This window comes from Montipora foliosa, chromosome 8, assembly GCF_036669935.1.
Source record: "Montipora foliosa isolate CH-2021 chromosome 8, ASM3666993v2, whole genome shotgun sequence".
Taxonomy (NCBI): domain Eukaryota; kingdom Metazoa; phylum Cnidaria; class Anthozoa; order Scleractinia; family Acroporidae; genus Montipora; species Montipora foliosa.
In genome coordinates this window covers 18,644,665-18,665,885 of record NC_090876.1, presented here as the reverse complement: position 1 = coordinate 18,665,885, position 21,221 = coordinate 18,644,665, and the positions used below count along the sequence as shown (strand labels likewise).

Sequence of the window (21,221 nt, the reverse complement as noted above, 5' to 3'; positions counted from 1 at the left end):
CAAGGAGGACGTGGAAACCGTTCAACCAAATTCTATGATAACTGACACAATAGTTCTGTTTTTGTTCAAGTAAGTAATGTGACATTTCATAATAATTAATTATATTTATTTTGTTCAACACTATCAAGTAAGTATGGTCACTAAAAGCTGATGAATGATAAATTGCTTGCATAATTACATAATTATACTTCCTACTTTTAATGTATTAATTAAAAGCCAGTATGAATAAGAACAAGTTGGTATTTGGTTTCAGGCAACTACGCCAGTGTTATCCTATTGTCAGTACATTTTTCTATACCACTTTATGTGGGGAGCAGGATGTTAATCAAACAACCTCCAGGTAATAATAATGGAAGTTCAAACAGTGCTTGGAATGAATATTTCATGCTGATATGATAACAATGACTGCTTTATTTGTATGGAGCAACACACATTTCTTATGCAATGGGTGAAAACTGTTCATGACTCACACTTTAACAATTTCATTTAGAATTGTTCGCCAGAAATCAGCAGAGAAAGTTTTTCAGGCAAATCTCCTGAACAGTGGATATGTGATTATTCCAATAAACAGAAGGTCAGAAATACTATTCCTCCATTTTTATTGAGAATAAGACTTCAGTTATCCTGACAGCTACAATGAAGAAACTGACTGAGATATTAAGTTTTATTTTTTTCAGTTTGCATTGGCTCGTCGCTGTATTGACCCCATGGTGAGCATTCTTAGCATATATTTTGATTAAGAAATAATTTCAGTGTTTGTACCTGCAGTATATCTTATTCACTGGGGTTTACACTGAAACAAAGAAATGTTGATTCGTTTCAAGGCACCTACTGATAATGGACTCCTTGACATAGGATATCAATACAAGGCATGCCGAAATAGACAATATCAATAGGTACGTACAGCAGTGTAATAATAATTATTATTACTGTCAGCTAGTGGATAAGATAACATAAAGTGGTAATTTGTTACTGATGTCACGTTTGTGCTAACCATTTTTTTTTTCATACAGGTTCTTGGATCACCTAAGTGCAGCTAGTGCTATACCCTCCAAGACAAGCAATCGTACACTGCATGTGCTTAAGGTAATGAAAATGTTGGATCAAAATATCACTGTTACTACTGTTTCCTTGTAGATCTAGATCTGCTAATTGAGAATTAAAGTCTGAAATTTTAAAATGAATCATGCTCCTAACATTGCCCACGTCATGACATTTCCAGGTACCACAACAGTTGGCAGGAAGCAACAATTATTGTGGATTTGACATGTTCATGTTTATTGACCAATTTTTACAGGTACATAATTTGGAGAAAAATTGATGTAAAAAATAATGTAAATAAATTTCCAGAGTAATTTTTTTGATTTCTCTAGATTTGCAAACATGGAATTCATGTTGTGTAAAATCCCATAGGATCTGCCAGAGTATGAAAGTGATCCCAATGGATATGTCAAGGTCGAACATCTGTGGTTTGACCCTGGAGACGCTGAAACGAAGAGAACATTAACAAGAACTTTCCTAGAAGCTTTATTTGTAAAGAAATGAACACTTTAAGAAATGGCCAATGCAGTATTTAAGATTAAACCTTGGCCTATTCTCTATTTGAACTTGCCTTAATTATCGATGGTTGTAAGTTTACAAGTATTGCACAGACAGAAACGGCACAGCTAATATATGGTTTGCATGTAAGGGGAATAACTCCCCATAAAAAAGTGAACAATTTCAGGCGTCTTATCATCCGCTCAATATGAACCTTTGCAGTTGCAACTCGTCTTGTAGCAGTTGATGCTCGGGCAGATACATTATTTTTACGCATGATTGGAGGTGCGATTAGTTCTGTGTTGTGCAAGGCTAAAAAATCTTGTATGTTGAAGCCTTTATCAGCCATTGCAGCATCGCCTGGCTGTAGTTTTGCTAGAAAACCACTTGCATTTACTATCTCTTTGTCACTTATACTTCCACTGTATAACTTGGACACAAAATTAAAATGCAAAATGGGGGACATTGAAATAAGTAGCTTAAATGTGTTTGAGGACTTGTATTGACTGTAGGTGGATCTTTGACTGGATGGTTTACAAGGTTTCTCAACATAAAATTCAGTACAATCTATTATCGCTCTCACATTCTTAAACCTGTTCTTTTTGAAGCAACTTGCATTTGGCCTAGGTATGCCAATCAATTCTTGTTTTGTTGAGAAGGGTAAAAGAAATCTCAACTCCTTTTCGAGAAATATAATCCATGTTATAAATATTCTGCTTCCAGGCCCTTTGGTGATGCCAAATGTATCACAAAGCATTTCCAAACTTGGGTTTCCTCTAAGCCTCACAAGGGTGAACACAAATTGCTCTTTACTGGTTAGGTTCGACAGAAAATATTCCATGGTTTACTACTAACTTGCGTGCTGCATTGTTTGAGTAATTTTTTATCTGTCTGTGTGCTTCGGTTAACGTGGAACTCCACCGGTTCTGGAAAAGTTTGATCGAGTTGTTCAGCTGTGCTCGGTTCAGGAAACTCGTCCGTTTGCTCATGTTCTTCTACATGTGTGACTGGCTCTACAGCTAAGTTCAGATCCAAAAGTGCTTTGGCAGCTGCATGCTCTTCGTTTGATTTACCCGTGTGGCGATGAAGCGTTAACAGAGTTTTTGCGGCTGACCGTTCAAGGCAAATTTTCTTCCCCCTCTCTCTGACTATATCTCGTTCACCAGATACCTTTCGTTTTCTATTGAGTCGCGACACCGATGCACGATATAAAATTAAAGTTCAAACAACCAGTAACATTAAATAACACTTTCAAAACAAGTTAACTTACTCTTTCTTTGCTTGCTACAGCAGATATTGGAACATATTTCGTTTCCTTCCGACGAGTATCAGAATCGAAAATTATGTGGGCAAACCCTATTAAACTCACCCCCGTAAGCTTAAATCCTGTCGAAATAGGATTGTAAAACTATTAAGTCCCCCGCCGAATCCTAATAGTGTATCCGTTGCATCATTTGACAGTCCCACGCAAAAAAGAGACCGAAATTTTATGACTTTTATGTACATTTCACCACTCCGTCTCACTATAAGTCCTTATGTCCGATCTGCTCGAATGTCCGAACTTTCGAGCTTTGTTTACATCAAAAGTCACGTGACACTACACCTGAAAGCTGACGCTCAAAAGGTGAATTCGGGGAAGGGGGATGTGGTATAAGCTACGATCTAGTAACACGATGATTCTGACCATTCGATAAGTGTTCCAACTAAATATGTCTAGTATTGTAAGTATCGGAGAGGCTGCACATTTACGCACGCATGCGCTGACGAAATGTTTGAAGACGAGACGAGAAAAATATGCAGTACCTCCAGACGTGGCGCTGGAGCGTCGTACCAAACGAGTCATCCCGGCCCGTGCGATCGCTTTTGGACGCAGTTGGCCCTTCGCTGCTTTCTGCTACCGACCTCGCCTCCCGGTACGGCATTAAGGAAGGGATGTGTCGGCCCCTAAACCATATGAGACAAATCCCACGCCTACTCACAGCTCCAAACCTCCCTTGTCATTACAATTTAACGAAAGATTTCGATGGCTTATATATTCAAAAGGAAGTCATTTTATCTGTCATATGGTAAGTACTGGAGTTGCAGATTACAAAGTGCACGCATGCGCCCTGGCGAAGGTAACATACATGCATGCATAAAACTTTATTTCATCTCGAATTTCAGAATAATATCCTCGAGACATTACAGCTATACATATATACATATATATACATATACATAACTAAATATTAAATAATATTTAAAGATATATTAATCAAGACGAAAAGCCGCTGTACAAAATCCAGCCCTGGATTAGTTTAAAACCAGTAAACTCAGTGGTACGGGAAAAATCAGGTAGCGCATTTCGCAACGTACTTAGTTAATACGTAAGAAAAAGAACTAAGACCATAACTGGTTGTTCTAGGTTTATGGAGGGACAGAATGTAATGTGCAGTCCTCTAAAAAGTTGCAGACCATTACCCAGTGGTGTAATAACTGAAGATTTGCAGTTTTGATACTCCGTGTTGTTTGTCTTTATTGCACAACCTCCGAAACTCACATGTGTTCGCTAGATCATAACACATACACACACACTGCTCATGCTCATCCTCTCATTAACATAAGTGCATTTCATTACAAGTGGCTAACTGCCTTTAATACTTTCGTAGCAATTTATTTAGAAGGGTCCCCCAGAATGCTCCATAATAAATTAATGAAGTATTGCGAAATGGTCCGCGATATTGCCTTTAAGTTGGGAGAGTGGCTTTTCTACGACAAACAAGTTCGTTTTTTGAGGCAGTCAGCCCCTGAACAACACCCATGGGACCAAAATCAATAGGAACTATGGCTCAGGGCGATGGTAAATTCCCGCGGGAAAACACTCGATAACCAAACCCATGACATTCGACCTCGTTCTCGTTCACGCACCTTTTTCCAAGGGTACTTGCTGGACATTTCATGCCGGCAAAAACCTGTAGTGCCTGCAATTACGAGCCTATCTGATTCAAATACGGAGCAAAAAACCCCGCTAGTCACTGTTCTGTATCCGGGAACCATATGCGCAACGGACTGGACCCCCTAAATCAGGAATATCCGGCGTCCTCAATTCTGCTCAGCTCACCAGTCACGCCCTTAAAGGTGGATCGGCTTGAATGTTTGCTCCAGGACTATATGTCTCATTTAGCTAGATATTTGATCCGTGGCTTTCGTGATGGTTTTCGCATACAATCTATTGGCTACTGCGCCCCATTCGAGTCCTCTAGTCCGAAAAGAGCCTTACAAAATCTGGATTTGGTCATGTCCAAATTGCAAAAGAAAATAGATGCTGGTAGGATTGTCGGACCTTTTACCACTGCTACTTTTTCTGATTTTCGCTCCCCGCCCATTGGCATAGTTCCCAAAAAGATACCTAACGAAGTTCGCTTAATTCAACACTTATCCTACCCCTCGGGTTTTTGGGTTAATAATAACATTCTCAACGACTGTTCTACTGTTCATTACGCCACCATAAATCAAGCAGTGAAAATTGTTCATTGGCTGAGGGCGGCCTGCTTCATGGCAAAAACCGACATAAAAGCCGTATTTCGTATGATCCCCATACATATTGAGGACTAGTCCTTCCTTGGGATAAAATGGGCGGTTAAATATTATTTCCATCGTGGTCTCCCAATGGGTTGCTCATCTCCGTGCGCCATTTTTGAAGCCCTTAGCACTGCTTTGGAGTAGCTATCGTCGCAGAAATTATGGGAATCAGCCGTCTTACACATTCTAGACGATTTTTCATTCGTGGCCCCTTCTGCAGAGAAACGCGACGGCGATTTGGTGAATTTTCTCCGCCTGTGCGATTATCTTGGTGTGCTGATTGCTCTTGAAAAGACATTGGAGCCGAGGACCACACTTCAATTCGCAGGTATTACTCTCGACTCTTTTTCTCAAGAGGCTAGATTGCCGCCTGATAAGCTTAAAAAAATGTCGCTCGTTGCTTCATGAATTTGACAAACGTCAAACAGTTACCCATCGGGAGCTTCAGTCCCTTATCGGTCTTTTAAACTTTGCCTGTTCTGTCCTCGTTCCAGGCCGCGCTTTCCTACGTCGCCTTACTGACCTTACCAAAGGTATCAAGAAGGCACATCACCATATCCCTGGGTAGTATACCAAGTGGGCGTTCTACGGCTGGTGGAGCTGTGGGGTTGTGGAGCCCTGAAGCTCCACAACCCTAACCCCAAATACTTGGATCTTTATACACTTAAGACGTGCGAGCGAAAACACAAACAAACAAACAAGTAAACCAAAAGGGGTTAAATTATATCCTGAAGTACACTTTTATAATACTTTTACTATTCCGTCACGGAATGTTGATTGGTGATGGACAGGATCAAGAATTGTGACTATCGCCCTTGATCTTGAAGATAAACAGAGTTTAATTACTGGGTCTCAGGTATGGCAATCCCAGTCGGGAAATGGCAAATATTTCTCTGTTTTTTTTTTCCGTGTCGGTAAAGTCTTGCCTGTCACTCCCCTGCTAAGTAGTGTCTTGCTAAGTAGTGTTTTGTGAGGTTTGAGGGAGCTGGGGTAATGCGTATATTTCTCTGGTGCCGCAAAAGAGAACATTTAATTAACCTGCAATGGCGTCGAAAGTCTTTGTAACGCGCAGGGCATTTTAATTCATCTTTAAACAAAATATACCCTTATGGAGCTCAAGAATGGAACGTCAATTGGATAAACAGGACAGGTGGTGAAAAATAAATATCTGGAATCTTAAAAGCGTCGAGTAATGGACTTCGACAACAATCTATCGCCATTCGAGCCGTGAAACCAAAGTGAGCTGTGTTTCTAATATTTTAACAAGTGTGTTGTTATGTAGAACACTGAAACCAAATGGCAAATTATCTGGTAACTTATGGGTTCAAGAAAGACAGAGAAGGAATCGAACACCTTAAGTGGATCTGTGATCTCTGTTGTCTGGCTATTTGTATTTATTTGTACTCAACTCCGCTGCACAGTCTTCAGGTAAATAAATAATTGAAAATGTGACAGCCAATAATTATTTGAAAGACAGATTGTCGTCCATTTTGTGCTTCATTAATCAAGGAAAAGGTTTTTCATGGAAAGGGTTTGATCCTGAAATTTATTTTCTTGCAATTGCGTGTGGTAATTTGACACGATTGAGTTTCTTGTATTCACCCACGTAAGAATAGGAAGGGGTTTTTGCCTCCAATAGCAAATGTGTTGTTTGTTTAAAAAGAATATTTTGCTGGAAAAGGTGGCCTTTATGAATTCATCATGTTGTGTAATATGCGAGCTTAACTGGATAGTTTTTATGGCAATAGTAAAGCATTTTCGTGTCAAAATGAGGTTAGCGTCTTTCTGTTGCGTTAACTTAATTGAATATACTATGCGGCCTAGTCACTTTGTTAGTTATTCCCGTCTGCCGCAAACTTGATTTCAACTCTCAAAATTACCTCCAGAACCTACTTTTTGCGTAGAATAAGGTTTTCGAATGCTGTTCTTGTCTTCTCTGGTAATACTTGACGATTCGGGACCCTTTTTGTGAAAAAAATATTTACAACGGTTCACACGCGAAACTTGATCGCCCGAACTTGCCCGATTATGCATAACATCCACTTGGCCTTTTGACATCCCATTGAAAAAAACTCGTAAAATATTCGCGAAGCGGTCGATTTCTCTGAAATTTGAAAAGATGATTGCTAAAGAATAGGAAAAGATTTTCACAATAACTAAAAATTCCTGTGTTAAGCATGAGAATTCGACAAAGAGGTAAATGCGACTAAATTTGTTGCGTGTGTTGCATTTATTTTTATTTGATTGCTGGGCAAATTTTGACAGAGAATATTTAAAATTTTTTGACTTGGTATCCAAAAAGAAAATTGTAGGTAACCACGGATTTTTCAGAGATAATTAAGCTTCAATTTGGAAAAGAACGCCATACATTGCTTTGTATTTTAAAGCTTTTTACAAATATTATTGATTAATTAACTTCGAAAAATGCGTGGTTACCCCCAATTTTATTTTTGGATTTCAATAACACTTGTTAAGACCTGCATTTCCCGCATATTTAGTAAACCGCGCAAAAATACCTTTGAATTAGTAGGCACCGTCCTTAATTAAGTCACTATTCATAGTTTCAATGTTAAAATTGTGTTTCTGTTGTAGCTCAAGTCTGGTAAAGGTAACAAAATGTGTGTTAGCATGTTTATACACAAGCTTTATTAAGACGACAGGAGCCGACGACGATTGTTCTTTAGTGGGATATGACAGACAAATCCGACGATAGGGTAGGGCATTTGAACACCATTTTGGCCCGAGGGGGCGGGAATTTGAACGATCCAATCTTCAAACATTCAAATGCCCGGGCTTTGGGGAGGGGGGGGGGGGGGGGGCATTCAGATAGTAACAAACTTCATATTTATGAACCATTAATTATTTTGCCATGTCCTGTCCCATTTTGAGGTCAGCATTGTGATTCAGTTGCGATAATTCGCAAGTCTGTTTTTGTATCTCATGGATGTTCAGATTTTCAATTTCATGGCCGCTCAACCTCGCGATTGTGTAAATAGTTCACCCTGAAGTCATAATAGATATGTTCTCAGGAACCCGACAAAGAAGGTTTCCTGACCCGACAGATGAAATGTAAATATTACAACCAAATTAAAAAAAACCAAAGACGTTGTTTTACTCTGAAAACGACGAATGATTAACATTCTTTCCCGTAGTTCATTCAGTTGGCACCAGGTTATCACGTGCACCTTTATGGTTTCCTAGCACGTGATCAATTTTTTCTTTTTGACAAAACATCCTAAAAGTCAGAGACTGCAGAGATTGTCATCAATCTTTCCATGAGAACTCGATTCAGAGTTATATATAAATACTGTTATTTTTTTCTTTATCTGTCTTTTGGCTTGTCTTCTTCTGTTAACTCCTGGCTTTTACAGTACTTTTTGGTGCAAACAAAAAGCCAAAGAATGTTTTGACCTGGCATCAGATTAGACTAACAATAAGAGAAATTATGAAGCAGAAACAACATCTTCAGTCCTTTCTTAGTGTGTGCAATAAACGTTTGCTTAGTGCAACTGCAAGACACGCATGACACGCTGGAAAACGTCCGTCAGACCAATTTGCAGTTGGTTTTTTGCAGACTAATAGTATTTATTTAAAGAAGAAACGAGTGGATTTTACTCAAGAGCGTGTTCTGTTATCTTTGAACGAAGTTTATGACCAAAGCTTAAAAAACTAAAAGACAGCAAAATGGGAACGTGTGAACGTGTGAGCCAAAGGGCCTCTGCTGGCGCGACATGTGGGTGACCCTCAAATGGTCTTAATGACCCCCCACTTGGGTTGAATACCACCCAATTCAGTGCTTATGTTTTTGTGTAACGAGTAACTCAGGCAACCCAGTGTACGCTATATAGATCGTCTAGTTAAATTGGAAACAGTTTTTCGGTAAGTGATCTGTGGCACGTTTACATCTTTCGTATAATTCTAACTGAGGCAGACCACTTGACTTCGCAGGGGGTGGCGAGGGGGGGAGGGGGGGGGAGAGGGGGGTTGTGCTGGGTTAATTAACTAATTCTGGGAGCCCGATGGGTTCCCAGAAATTTTCGCAGGCGGCAGCCTTGGATTTACCTGACAAATCGTTAGCGAAGTAACATAAAAAACCTCCCACGTAATTTTAGTTGACTTTTGCAATACATTTTTTTTAATGCATGTTTGTGCAAATAAAGCTTCTTGTCGTTGCTGTGGTATTTCGTTCATCCCCTTGCAGCACTTAACTTGCTATTAGCAACCCCTAGTATGCTAAAAAATATCTCGATTTTATTTATCATGTGTTTGTTTTGCGCAGTTACTAAAACAAGGAATGACCTACAATGACCTACAATGATCTACAATGACCTACAACGAGCTACAATGACCTACAATGGTCTACTTAAATGACTTGCAATCAAAGCAAAAGACAAAAGAGGATCAGGTTGAAGAGTTTAGTGAGCGGAAAACATCCATTCTGCTTTGTCCCGAATTTAGTCCATTGCATGACAACCTAAATGACGACAGCAATTACGCACGTGGTCTTGAAGGCAGAAATAAACTGCGAATCGAAAAGACCCTTGGATAGTTTTCCTTTGTTTTAAAGCTAAAAGGAAAATGTACACATATCAAGGCTTCGCTTGGCAACGATAAAATCTTAATTAGAGCAGGAAAAAACGATGAGAAGATTATAAATAAGTTATCCTTCCGGCAGGTACAAAACACAGTCCCAGGTCACAGGACATGGTTTACCGATACAGAAAGTATCCTAAACATTCATAAAAGCTAAGTTTAGGCCTAAAAACTTTTAGGCCTAATTAGGCCTACGGTTAGCTTTTATGAATGTTTAGGATACTAACAATGACCAGTGACCTGTAATTTAATAATAATAATAATAATAATAATAATAATAATATATATTTAGCTTTACAAAATTCTCAAAGCTTTACAATCTTACATTCAAATCTTACATTCAAATTACATGCAGTATGAGAAACTCTAAAATTACAATAGATTTCTAAAGAAAAACAAGAAAATCTATATCCTGTATAATAATGCAAATAAGGTTTATACACTATACATAATAATAATAGTAATCTCTATAAACTATATATAATACGATCTCTATACTCTATAGCACTGGCGGAACAGGTGTGTTTTAACTTTACTCTTAAAAATATCGAGTGATTCAGAATTCTTAATTTCTACTGGTAGTGCATTCCAAAGTTTAGGGGCACTAGCAGCAAACGATCTGTCCCCATAAAGCTTAGTTTTAGTTTTAGGTACAACAAGAAGCATTTGACTGGAAGATCTAAGTGCACGAGAAGGCTTATACAAAGTCAATAGTTCAGAAATGTAATCGGGAGCTTGATTGTTAAGAGCTTTATAAGTTAGCATCAAAATCTTAAAGCCAATTCTGAACTTTACAGGCAATAATTTGTGCCTGCCGATTATTCTTCCCACGATGTTTTCTTGGTTCAGAGTGCAAAATGAAAATTTTCAACTTGCACAGCAACGAGGTTTTGATTGGTTTAAAGCGCAGAGTGCAATGTTTTTAACCTTTGCACTGTAAACATGCTGCAGTGCCCTCAGAGCTGCAAATTATCTTTTATTTTAGCTCATTACAGGCCATAAGCTAATTTTAGCTCACAATGTACATCACTGAAGGTAATTGTAGGCCATTGTAGCTTATTGTAGGTCATTGTAGATCATTGTAGGTCATTGTAGGTTATCACTTGTTTTGGTAACTACGGTTTGTTTTTGTAAGTCTCCACTTACACTTTGGACGTCCACCGTCTCAAGTTTTAGAGAAATGGAATTAGATCTTTAAAAAAATTATAGATTTATTTGCTCATTTACATCCTAAAAGAATGAGAGCGGAATATATTTTAAATGCATAATTTTGTACCAGACAGTCAGTTGAGTCTAGAGTAGTCCTTGAAATGATGGGAAACAGTACAGATACATATGGTGCTCTCTGTGTGATACCATTATATTAATAGTAATATCTGGACAAAACTCATTCTTCGATATTTTTTAGAGTTATTTCCACGACCCTAGCTGGGTGTTCAATATAAGCTCCCAGTCTGAGGTCAGTGGATCACATCACTTCATACGCTGATTTGTAAGGCTGAAGGTAACTATAATTACAATTGATTTTCATATTTTTCTGTTACATTTTCATCAAAATGATGTTTATAATATTCTCCAACATTAAATTTTGATGTTTTTTTTTCTCTCTTCCAGTCTCACTGTGACTGAGATTCCCGTTGTATGATCTCTTGGTTGTTTGCACTCCTGAAAGAATTCCAACAGGGCATCCAGGCAGCACATCTAATACATCTACAATAGTAGTCATAAATCTAATCGTAATTTTCATGTTAGACTTCTTAGACACAGAAAACAAATTTTCTAGACAGAAACAAATCCTTTATTTACTCAATAGCAGTATATCTCTATGATTGTTTTGTGTAATTAATTCTGGTTGTTTTATGTCAATGCTGTTATTTCAAAGGAGGGATTCTAAATGTGTCTGAATGGCTTGAAGTGCTCTCGGAATGCAGGAAAAGGAATTTCAATTCTCTAGGGGGAGCATGCCTCCAACTGCCCCCCCCCCCTCCCCCCCCAAAGTCAGTGAAAATCACTTATGTAAAACCCTGGATCCTTCTCTTATTTGTGCTTTTTTATATTCGTTGAAGAAAAAAGACTAGTTAATGCCTATCGAGAGGTGTATCACAGAGCTAACGAGTGAGGGACTTTTAAAGAATTGCTGGTGCTAAGTTTTCATAAAACGTCCTATCAGGGCTTCAAATGGTCAAGAAAAGTTTCTTACTGTAGCTTGTCTTATGGGGTTCCTTACATCATGTTTATAGAATACACCTGGAGTTTGAGATATTCAGTTACTTTTCTACTCACATTAAAACAGTAAAATGAACATCTTTGAAAACCCCTGTCCTGTCCGATCTAATCTGCTATACTCTACTCTGCTCTACGTATTCTGTTCTACGTATATCATTAACCAAAATTATGTTTGCATGCCTGTCACTGAAGAAACTGTAGGACAAGGTACCGGGCATTGTCCCAAATCTATTGGCTCTACAGGCTCTTCATCATCAGAGGATTTGCCTAAAATGAATAATACCGTTATTTATTAAACAAAGGAAAAGAAGAGTACTTTGATACAACCCTGGATATTTATACTACTTAGAATACTTTGTATTATTGTAATATTTTTTTTCGAGTACTTATTTATCTCCATAGGTGGAGGATAGAGAGGGAGGCAAAATCGCTCCACACATTGTACGATTCTGGTTGGAGTCAGTCTTCTAATAATACGGCTTGACGGAAACCGGCGAAACATTCGTCTTTTGAATCCTTGTAAAGATTTTTGATTTATCCGATTTCAAAACTGATATTTGGGCATTGTGAAATTTTCGAGCAAGTACGAGGGCAACTCTAGTTTCTTGCGTTCTCTTCAAACTTACCAAGTACGCCATAACTCGATGATGAACGCTAAGGCATCAATCAATTGCTTTACAGCATTGTAAATGGAATGCCCAGGCGCGTATCCGGTCAACTCGCTAACGTACAACCTCGCCTACGCCAACTTACCAGTATTGACGAGACGAAGTCACCTTTGCTCACACCATGAGCCAGGGTGGACTATTGAATTCAGGTCTTTGTATACTACGTTTAATAGCGCAATTTTCCGCTAACTATCTTATGGCGTATGTTTGATAACGCTTTAATTAAAGTAAAAGGGTAAAGTCTGCATATGAGCTAAGTGGCCCATCAGGCCTGTGCTTATCTCAGCTTTCTGTAGCATGAAGCGACTGAGTCCATTTCTACTACCCCCTGGATTTGTATGCTAGTCCATCCCAGGGTTATCCCAGCATGAAATTCAACGGTACCCATTTGTAAGCCTGGGTAGAGAGAGGTACTGTGAGAGTAAAGTGTCTTGCCCAAGAACACAACATAGTGTTTTCGGCCAGGATTCGAACTTGCACTGCCCGATCTGGAGGCAAGCGCACAAACATGAGGCCACCGAGCCACCCGCACAAAAATATGTCATCTCAACGGTCAACCCTATTAAGTGCAAGGACTTCGCCTTGAGAGCAAGTTGCCTCCTTGATCACAGTACCTAAGTGCGATCACAGTAATGATGAGGCCACCGGGCCTCCACAAAGTACTTACCATTTTCGTCAACATCCTCATATTCATAACCGAGCTCAAAAGACTTCTTGAACATCTGCTCATGGGTGTGCAATGGGAACAATGGAACAATGACGTCGTGCCTATTGTGGCCAATGGGTGCGTCGAGGAGAGAAAGAACAGAGGCGTCTTTTTTATACTTGCGAAGCCACTTTTCATAGATGCGGTCCACGAAAGAATGATGCAGAAGAAAAATTGGATCATTAGGTGCTGAGCGTACGTCTTCCATGGCTCCCCCGAAAAAGATGTGAACCAGGTTGTGCAAGGCGATGACGTTGGGCAACCCATATCCAGTCTTGGCACTGGCGTAGCCTTCAAGGATGTTTTCGAAATTGCAGCTCGACTCTTTGCTGTAAGGCGGTAGGTCGAATGTTTCAAATCGGAGAGCAAAATTGACTTCGTCTTTGCTTGGAAACGTCATCGTGTATCCTTGGGTCTTGGCTTTTATTTCGTTTTCCTTCTTCGTCGAACGCTCCAGCCCGGGCTGCCGAACTGTAGGATTACACATTGTCAAGAGGTTACTGGTTTGCTCTGCAGTGCAAATGACGTACCAATCTTTAAAATATTTGCCTTTCACCACACCGTCTTCTTGTTGTGTCACGCCAAGAAAATCTTCAGAGCAAATAGTAGGGTCACACTCATCTTTATTTGAAGTCCAATCCCAGAAAGGAACAGAAAAATTGTCATCACCGGCAATCTCCTGCAAGGTTCTCTCCCAGGAAAGCATGAATAGTCGATGCCACGAAGGAAATCCCTGGCCCTTATGCGCAAAATCAATGGCTGTGTCCGTTTCGTTGTTTGGAAAAATTGTATCACGTGCTGCGTAATAATGCATCCACACGAACAGGTCATAGTTGGTGACGTTGTAAAACAAGGACGCAGGGTCTCCACCAGCTTGCACGGTTCTGTTGATCACTTTGTAAGGAGTAGAAGTCACCACATAATCACTTTCAAAGTACCTGGACATGTTGATGTATCTCATGTAACGATCCTTCTCCTCGGCTGACAATTTGGCAAAATTATTTCTCGTCAGGATCTTCTTTTGGTTGCAGTTGTTACCATAGTAACCGAACTCGCACTTGCTGCAGTCATAGCCGGCGAAGTTTGACTGGCATTTGCAGGTTTTGTGGTAGAGGGCATTTGGCCAGTCGTGACGGTCGTCCACCAACTGGAATGCCTTGTAATGACTGTAGGTAAAGTTCCATTCACGAATAATCAACTCCTGGCACGTGCCTCTGTTGCCATCGATACCACAAGGCGCACTGAAGCCCTTTGGGATCGGGCAGCACTCTTTGCTCTTTAAGCTGTCGAGCGTGACGCAAACTTTAGGAAACTGGCCTTCTATCCAGGGTAAACTGACAGCAATAAAATAAAGCGAAGGCCAAGTGAAAACGACTCTTCCACTCATCTTGATTTCCTAAAAGCAACAAAAGCGAGGATCGTTTATTTCCAAGCAATTTGCAAACTATCAGGAAACAAAAAGAGGCACAAAACGAGCCTATTCGTCGGGAAAACCGGAATATTAGGCAGGCATATCATGTGTATTTGTGGGTACTAATTGTGCTACAATCAACGAGCTTATAAATACTTTTTCTTGCGATCTCGATGAAGTCAAGACAGAATAGAGGGTCCAGGGTAATGCAAGGTTTTTGACTGACGTAAGATGAAGCGTTACACGAGCCATCCGCAAGCCCAAGTCAACCTCGAGTCCCGAGTTAACTACGAGTCAAGCCAGTTTTTTAAAAATATTTTGTCCCGAAATACTGTCCTGTTGTTAACTCCTAAGACAATTTATATTCTTTTGGAAAATAACCCAAAGCAAATACGCGCACTGATTGGTTTAAAACCGTGTTTCTATTAAAGGGAAAGTACAGTCTAGAAAAAGTTTCTCTGCATCGAAAGTTCTTTACCTGTATTATCATACTGGACCACTCATTTGGACTAAATGTGTTTAAATAGCCAACAACAACGCTTCAAAAATAGGCAAATTTTAATTGAAATCCGCCATCTTTGTTTTTGTGTATGCAAACGAGGCTATGACGTAGCAATAGTCAAGGATTTCTCCGGATGACTAAATGTACTAGATGTAAAGAAGAAACACTCAGGCGAGGAGAGCAATACTTTGTAGACTTGAATCTTAATCCAGACGCTAAATTGTATTGATATTGGCTCCATCTCTGGACAGATTTACCTCGTGGTCGTTAAACGGGGTTTTATATGTGTCATATGCAGGCGTCTTGCAAAGCGAAAGATAACTTGCAGTGCCTGCTATCCCGCGCTCGATCATTGCTGTGAAATAAATGCCTGGAAATCAAGTTTAATTTGTCTACCGTGGCTTTCTACGAGATCCCTGTTACAACTTCAAAACAAACGATCGATTTATATATTTCCATCAATTGGTAAGAGTAAATGGTTTCAGTAGTTTCTATACTGCTAACAAAACTTAACCACATTTCAAGTTACGTTTATAAGCGCATAACATTGAAAGTCGTCCATATATGGCTTGATTCAGTTTTCTCGCTCCAATATAATGATATTTTGGACTAGTTGACTGAGATTTCCGTATGAAGCGAATGTCACCAAGACCAATGTTCATATATGTGAAGATCCCGCTTGAAGTCCTCCTTGTCAACTTTTTTTTAACTGTAAGCTTCGGTTTTTTCAAAAATTTTTATATGTGTTCTCAAGTCTAGACATGTGCCTAGTTTAATCCCCCTCGAAAGCGTACACAACAACAGTGGTTATTGTTGTTGTAAAAAAGCCTTGCTGCCTGTATTGAGCAACATCTGAAAGTTTCGTCGACTTATTCTGAATTAAACGCTTCCCCGTGTGAAAGATAACAAATACGTTTGCTGAAGCATCGAAGACAGCTGTCCCTGAAGGAGCAAAGTGAAAAAGGTACGCTTGTCGAATATTTCTTTGCCGCATGTTCAAGGTTTTTTGGATGATACCGGACTACCAAAACGGCTGGAAATCGAGCCTACAATTAGGTAACCCATCGAAGAGAAAAATTTTGGTTTTATAGCCATGACGTCGTCGATCGTCGGTTTCAACGTCCACCCCCTGCATGTATGCCAATGTGACCAGCATCATACTAGTTTACAGCATACATCTCTGATAAATACTTTTGTCCTTTGGCCATTTCAATTTCAACAGGAAAAGAAAACAAAGGGCGGTTAAAAAAATTTTCATTTTATACTTGACGTTTCGTATGTTGCAGCATACATCATCAGAAGTGACGGTTAAAACTGTTACACAGAATTTTAAAAAACTAGAGCGAGAAACTGGTGACTAGTTAAAAAGTGTGATAACAAAATCGTAACTTCCGGTAGTCGATTCTTCCGGAAGAAATTAATAAAGAAAAAGCTTCTCACTATCAATGTTTTCATTGAGAGAGGGTTTTAAGTCACTGATTAATAGCGTTTCTTTAATTTTACACTGCAAGTCGGACTTTCCAGTTGCGAGGATTTCAAAATGGTCCCATTTGATGTTATGACCGGTAGAAATTGTATGGTCTGCAACAGCAGAGGCGTGGCCGACTTGTGTAAGAGCTTTGAAATGCTCGGACTTCCTGTCATGCAATCTTCTTTTTGTTTTGCCGATGTAGAAGGAATCACAGTCCCAACAACTGGTTTTGTATACTATTTTTGATCTTTGAGAACGACTGAAACGATCTTTCTAGGGAAAAAAAAGACTTAACCCTGCAAGTGTTTTGAAAAATAGCCCTAAGATTGACACAGCCATAAAACTTACTAATACAAGTTTTAACACGTCGAGTAAGAGCTTCACTTTGAAAGCCCAAAAAAGGCAAGAAAAGAATGATATCTTTCTTAGGAACAGTGGTGGCAGGTTCAGCAGACCTGTTCTTTTGTCTGTTCAAAACATCATTAATGTTATAACAAAGAACGCCTCTTGGGTAACCATTTTGAAGGAGAGTGTTCTTTAGATCGAAGAGAGTCGACTGTAACAAGGAAGAACTCGAGCAGATGCGTAAGCAGCGATAGGTGAGGGTGCGGATTAAATTTATTTTATACTTTCTAGGAGTGAAAGAGTCCCACTTGGTGTAGAGGCCAGCGAAAGTTGTTTTGCGATGTACTGTTGTTGTGAAATTGTTGAGACTGCGCTTAATGCGGACATCTAAAAATGGAATCTCCTGGTTTTCTTCAAGTTCCATTGTAAATTTGATATTAGGATGTCTGGTGTTAAGAAAATGCAGCAAACTGGCCGCAGTGGCTTCACTGTCGAACAAAGAAAATGTGCCATCCACATATCTAAACCAAATGGAGGGACGAGAATCTACATTAGCCAACCATTTCTGTTCAAAGTCGCACATGAAAATGTTAGCCAATACTGGGCCTAGCGGAGACCCCATTGCAACGCCATCGGTTTGGTCGTAATAATGACCATCAAATACAAAGTGGGTTTTCTTCGTTGCAAACTCGAGCAAGGTTTTGAGGACATGTCGCGGTAAGGCAGGAGGGTCAGGAAGAGAGTATAACTTGGAAAGACAAATTTCAATTGTCTCGTCGAATGGAACGTTCGTGAATAAGGAACACACGTCAAAAGAGCACATTATTTCATCGTTGTGTTGATGAGTCTTCGCCCAATCCACAAAAGAGAAGGAGTCCTTGATAGTGAATTGGTTGGTGGAGATCGGTTTAAGGACATCAACAAGAAAAGAGGCAAGATTGTAGTTGTATGTGTTAACTGAGGAGACAATCGGGCGAAAGGGGCAACCAGTTTTGTGGACTTTAGGAAGACCATAAAGAACACCAGCAGTAGATCCACAAGGAAGGATTTTTCTAAATGTAGCTTCATCAGTGTAGCTTCATCAAACCTTGTTCGAGTTTGCAACGAAGAAAACCCACTTTGTATTTGATGGTCATTATTACGACCAAATCGATGGCGTTGCAATAGGGTCTCCGCTAGGCCCAGTATAGCTAACATTTTCATGTGTGACTTTGAACAGAAATGGTTGGCTAATGTAGATTCTCGTCCCTCCATTTGGTTTAGATATGTGGATGGCACATTTTCTTTGTTCGACAGTGAAGCCACTGCGGCCAGTTTTCTGCATTTTCTTAACACCAGACATCCTAATATCAAATTTATAATGGAACTTGAAGAAAACCATGAGATTCCATTTTTAGATGTCTGCGTTAAGCGCAGTCTCAGCAATTTCACAACAACAGTACATCGCAAAACAACTTTCGCTGGCCTCTACACCAAGTGGGACTCTTTCACTCCTAGAAAGTATAAAATAAATTTAATCCGCACCCTCACCTATCGCTGCTTACGCATCTGCTCGAGTTCTTCCTTGTTACAGTCGACTCTCTTCGATCTAAAGAACACTCTCCTTCAAAATGGTTACCCAAGAGGCGTTCTTTGTTATAACATTAATGATGTTTTGAATAGACAAAAAAACAGGTCTGCTGAACCTGCCACCACTGTTCCTAAGAAAGAAATCATTCTTTTCTTGTCTTTTTTGGGCTTTCAAAGTGAAGCTCTTACTCGACGTGTTAAATCTTGTATTAGTAAGTTTTATGGCTGTGTCAATCTTAGGGCTATTTTTCAAAACACTTGCAGGGTTAAGTCTTTTTTTCCCTACAAAGATCGTTTCAGTCGTTCTCAAAGATCAAAAATAGTATACAAAGCCAGTTGTTGGGACTGTGATTCCCTCTACATCGGCAAAACAAAAAGAAGATTGCATGACAGGAAGTCCGAGCATTTCAAAGCTCTTACACAAGTCGGCCACGCCTCTGCTGTTGCAGACCATACAATTTCTACCGGTCATAACATCAAATGGGACCATTTTGAAATCCTCGCAACTGGAAAGTCCGACTTGCAGTGTAAAATTAAAGAAACGCTATTAATCAGTGACTTAAAACCCTCTCTCAATGAAAACATTGGTAGTGAGAAGCTTTTTCTTTATTAATTTCTTCCGGAAGAATCGACTACCGGAAGTTAAGATTTTGTTATCACACTTTTTAACTAGTCACCAGTTCTTCGCTCTAGTTTTTTAAAATTCTGTGTAACAGTTTTAACCGTCACTTCTGATGATGTATGCTGCAACATACGAAACGTCAAGTATAAAATGAAAATGTTTATACATCTCTGATATTGAACATCCATGTTTTGATCAATTAACACCTTTTAAAACAAGGTATCCGCTGGCCAGTGTCACGTGACCATATTGCAGCCGCAAGTTTAGAGCTCACCGAGGTCAGTTGTTTTCTGGAAGTTGAGCGCTGACCAGTTACTGGCTTTTGATTGGATTGCGGGCTCAACTCAGGCTAACTCCCCTAAACATAAACAAGGCTTCATTTTTCGCGCGTTTTTGGTGGCTCGACGCGGCTACACGGCCATACTACATCAACTACAGTTCTTACATAGTCAACGCTTTTCGTGTTCACGTGGAAAACGGTTTGGAAAATGTTTTCTTTCTGCATTTTTGGCTGGTTTCAATCCACTTTGACATATCATGATAGCTGTGGTCCACACTGGAGGCTACGCAGTTATTCAAGTCAAGAATCGGAGAAATCGATATAGACTTAAAGCAGAAACCCATAAGGGTTGAAACGTGTAACGGCCCCTTGTGTGCTGGGAAACAAGCTTCTGAATATTCAATTTGCTAAGTACCATATTTGGAACAACAAGAGAGAAACATTCAACCAATCAGTTCGCAATAACACCGTGATGCAATACCACCAATATTTTTGGGCAAAATTAACTGGGGCGATGGGTTTCCAAATATGGTACTTAGCACTGAAAATTCGGAAGCTGTGAACGCGCGTTACACGTTTCAACCCTTATGGATTTCTTCTTAAAGCTGAGTGTTTTTTTTTTGATTTGCTTAGAGCTGCTTTTTTCTCTGTATTGCAATTTTTGGCATATCTTTAGAAGCTATGATAAGGTTACATGATGCCTGGAGGACCTATGACTAGAACAGAAACGAAAGGAGAGCGAAAGAGAGAGACAACGAGAAAACAGAATACTATGCCAGTAATAGCTCATACTTAGTGCAAGAAGTTACTCCACAAAAAAGTTGATTTGTTTGTTTGCTCTGTTCTAAAATGCGATCGAACAACTTGAGTGCTTTTTAATCCGTTTGCCCAACTGGTTTTCGATTTGCCTCGGCAGTGACAAGAAAATTTTGCCCTTCTGTTATAAACACGTAATCACAATGAGTTCTCGTAAAATTAGAAATTTCACGTGCTTGGGTTTTCAGAAGTTTGTTTAAAGCATCTAAACGTTATTCAAGTGTTGGAGCGATCTTGTTTAAAGTTCGTCCTCTCTTGGTTGCATTGCCATATTTTGCCGATTCCTGTTCCAAGCCTGGCGTGTTTCAATGAAATACATCAAAATGTGAATGATCTCGTATGCAGAGATGAAGTGGAATAAAGTACATCAGTAAAACTCTTCTTTGGCATTGAACTAATTTTTTTTTGTGGCTTCTAATTTTAGGGTGATTCCTATTCGCCCGCTATTGACAGTTGACTCTGAAATGGCTTTTTTCGAGTCATAAGGATAAAATAAAGAGTGTTTGCACTCGTTCTTAAATTTCACACTGAAACCCCAACACAGCTCCCATCGTTTTGGTTGCCCCACCGCATGTTATAAATCGAGAACTCTGTAAGAACTGAAGTTGTTTGAAGCCTCGCGCGCGCAGAAATCCCTCCAACGACACTCGACACCAGGCGTTTTTTTTGTTGTTGTTGGGAAAAGTATAGTTTCGTCAAATGAGCTGCTTTAGCCAAAGAAATCACCGCTCCGTAATCATTCTACTGTCCATTTTGCTGCACCGAACAAAGTCACCAAGTAATCACCTAATAACTCAATTTATTTTGATACTCATGGCTACTATACCAATTAACAAAGACAGAGATTGTAATGATAGATTAATGTTGGTAACCTGTGGTTACATCCGGGACCCTTTGGGCATGGAAACCAGC

At 39.6% G+C, this 21,221-nt stretch overlaps 1 protein-coding gene across 2 annotated transcripts in view; it reads right to left on the bottom strand.

Annotated features, from left to right (window-relative positions):
- LOC138013268 (tyrosinase-like) overlaps nt 1–21,221 on the bottom strand; it is a 72,907-nt gene that overhangs the window by 30,939 nt on the left and 20,747 nt on the right. Inside the window, exons 2-3 of one of the 2 annotated variants that reach the window (XM_068860290.1) lie at nt 13,255–14,689; nt 10,939–12,186 (exon numbers count right to left, since the gene is read on the bottom strand). The exons of the other annotated variant lie outside the window; for it this stretch is intronic. Of the exons in view, the coding sequence (XP_068716391.1) occupies nt 12,086–12,186; nt 13,255–14,680 (1,527 nt within the window). The 5' untranslated portion in view covers nt 14,681–14,689 and the 3' untranslated portion in view covers nt 10,939–12,085. Of the gene's footprint in view, nt 1–10,938; nt 12,187–13,254; nt 14,690–21,221 lie in introns of those variants that run through there. 2 annotated transcript variants of the gene reach the window in all.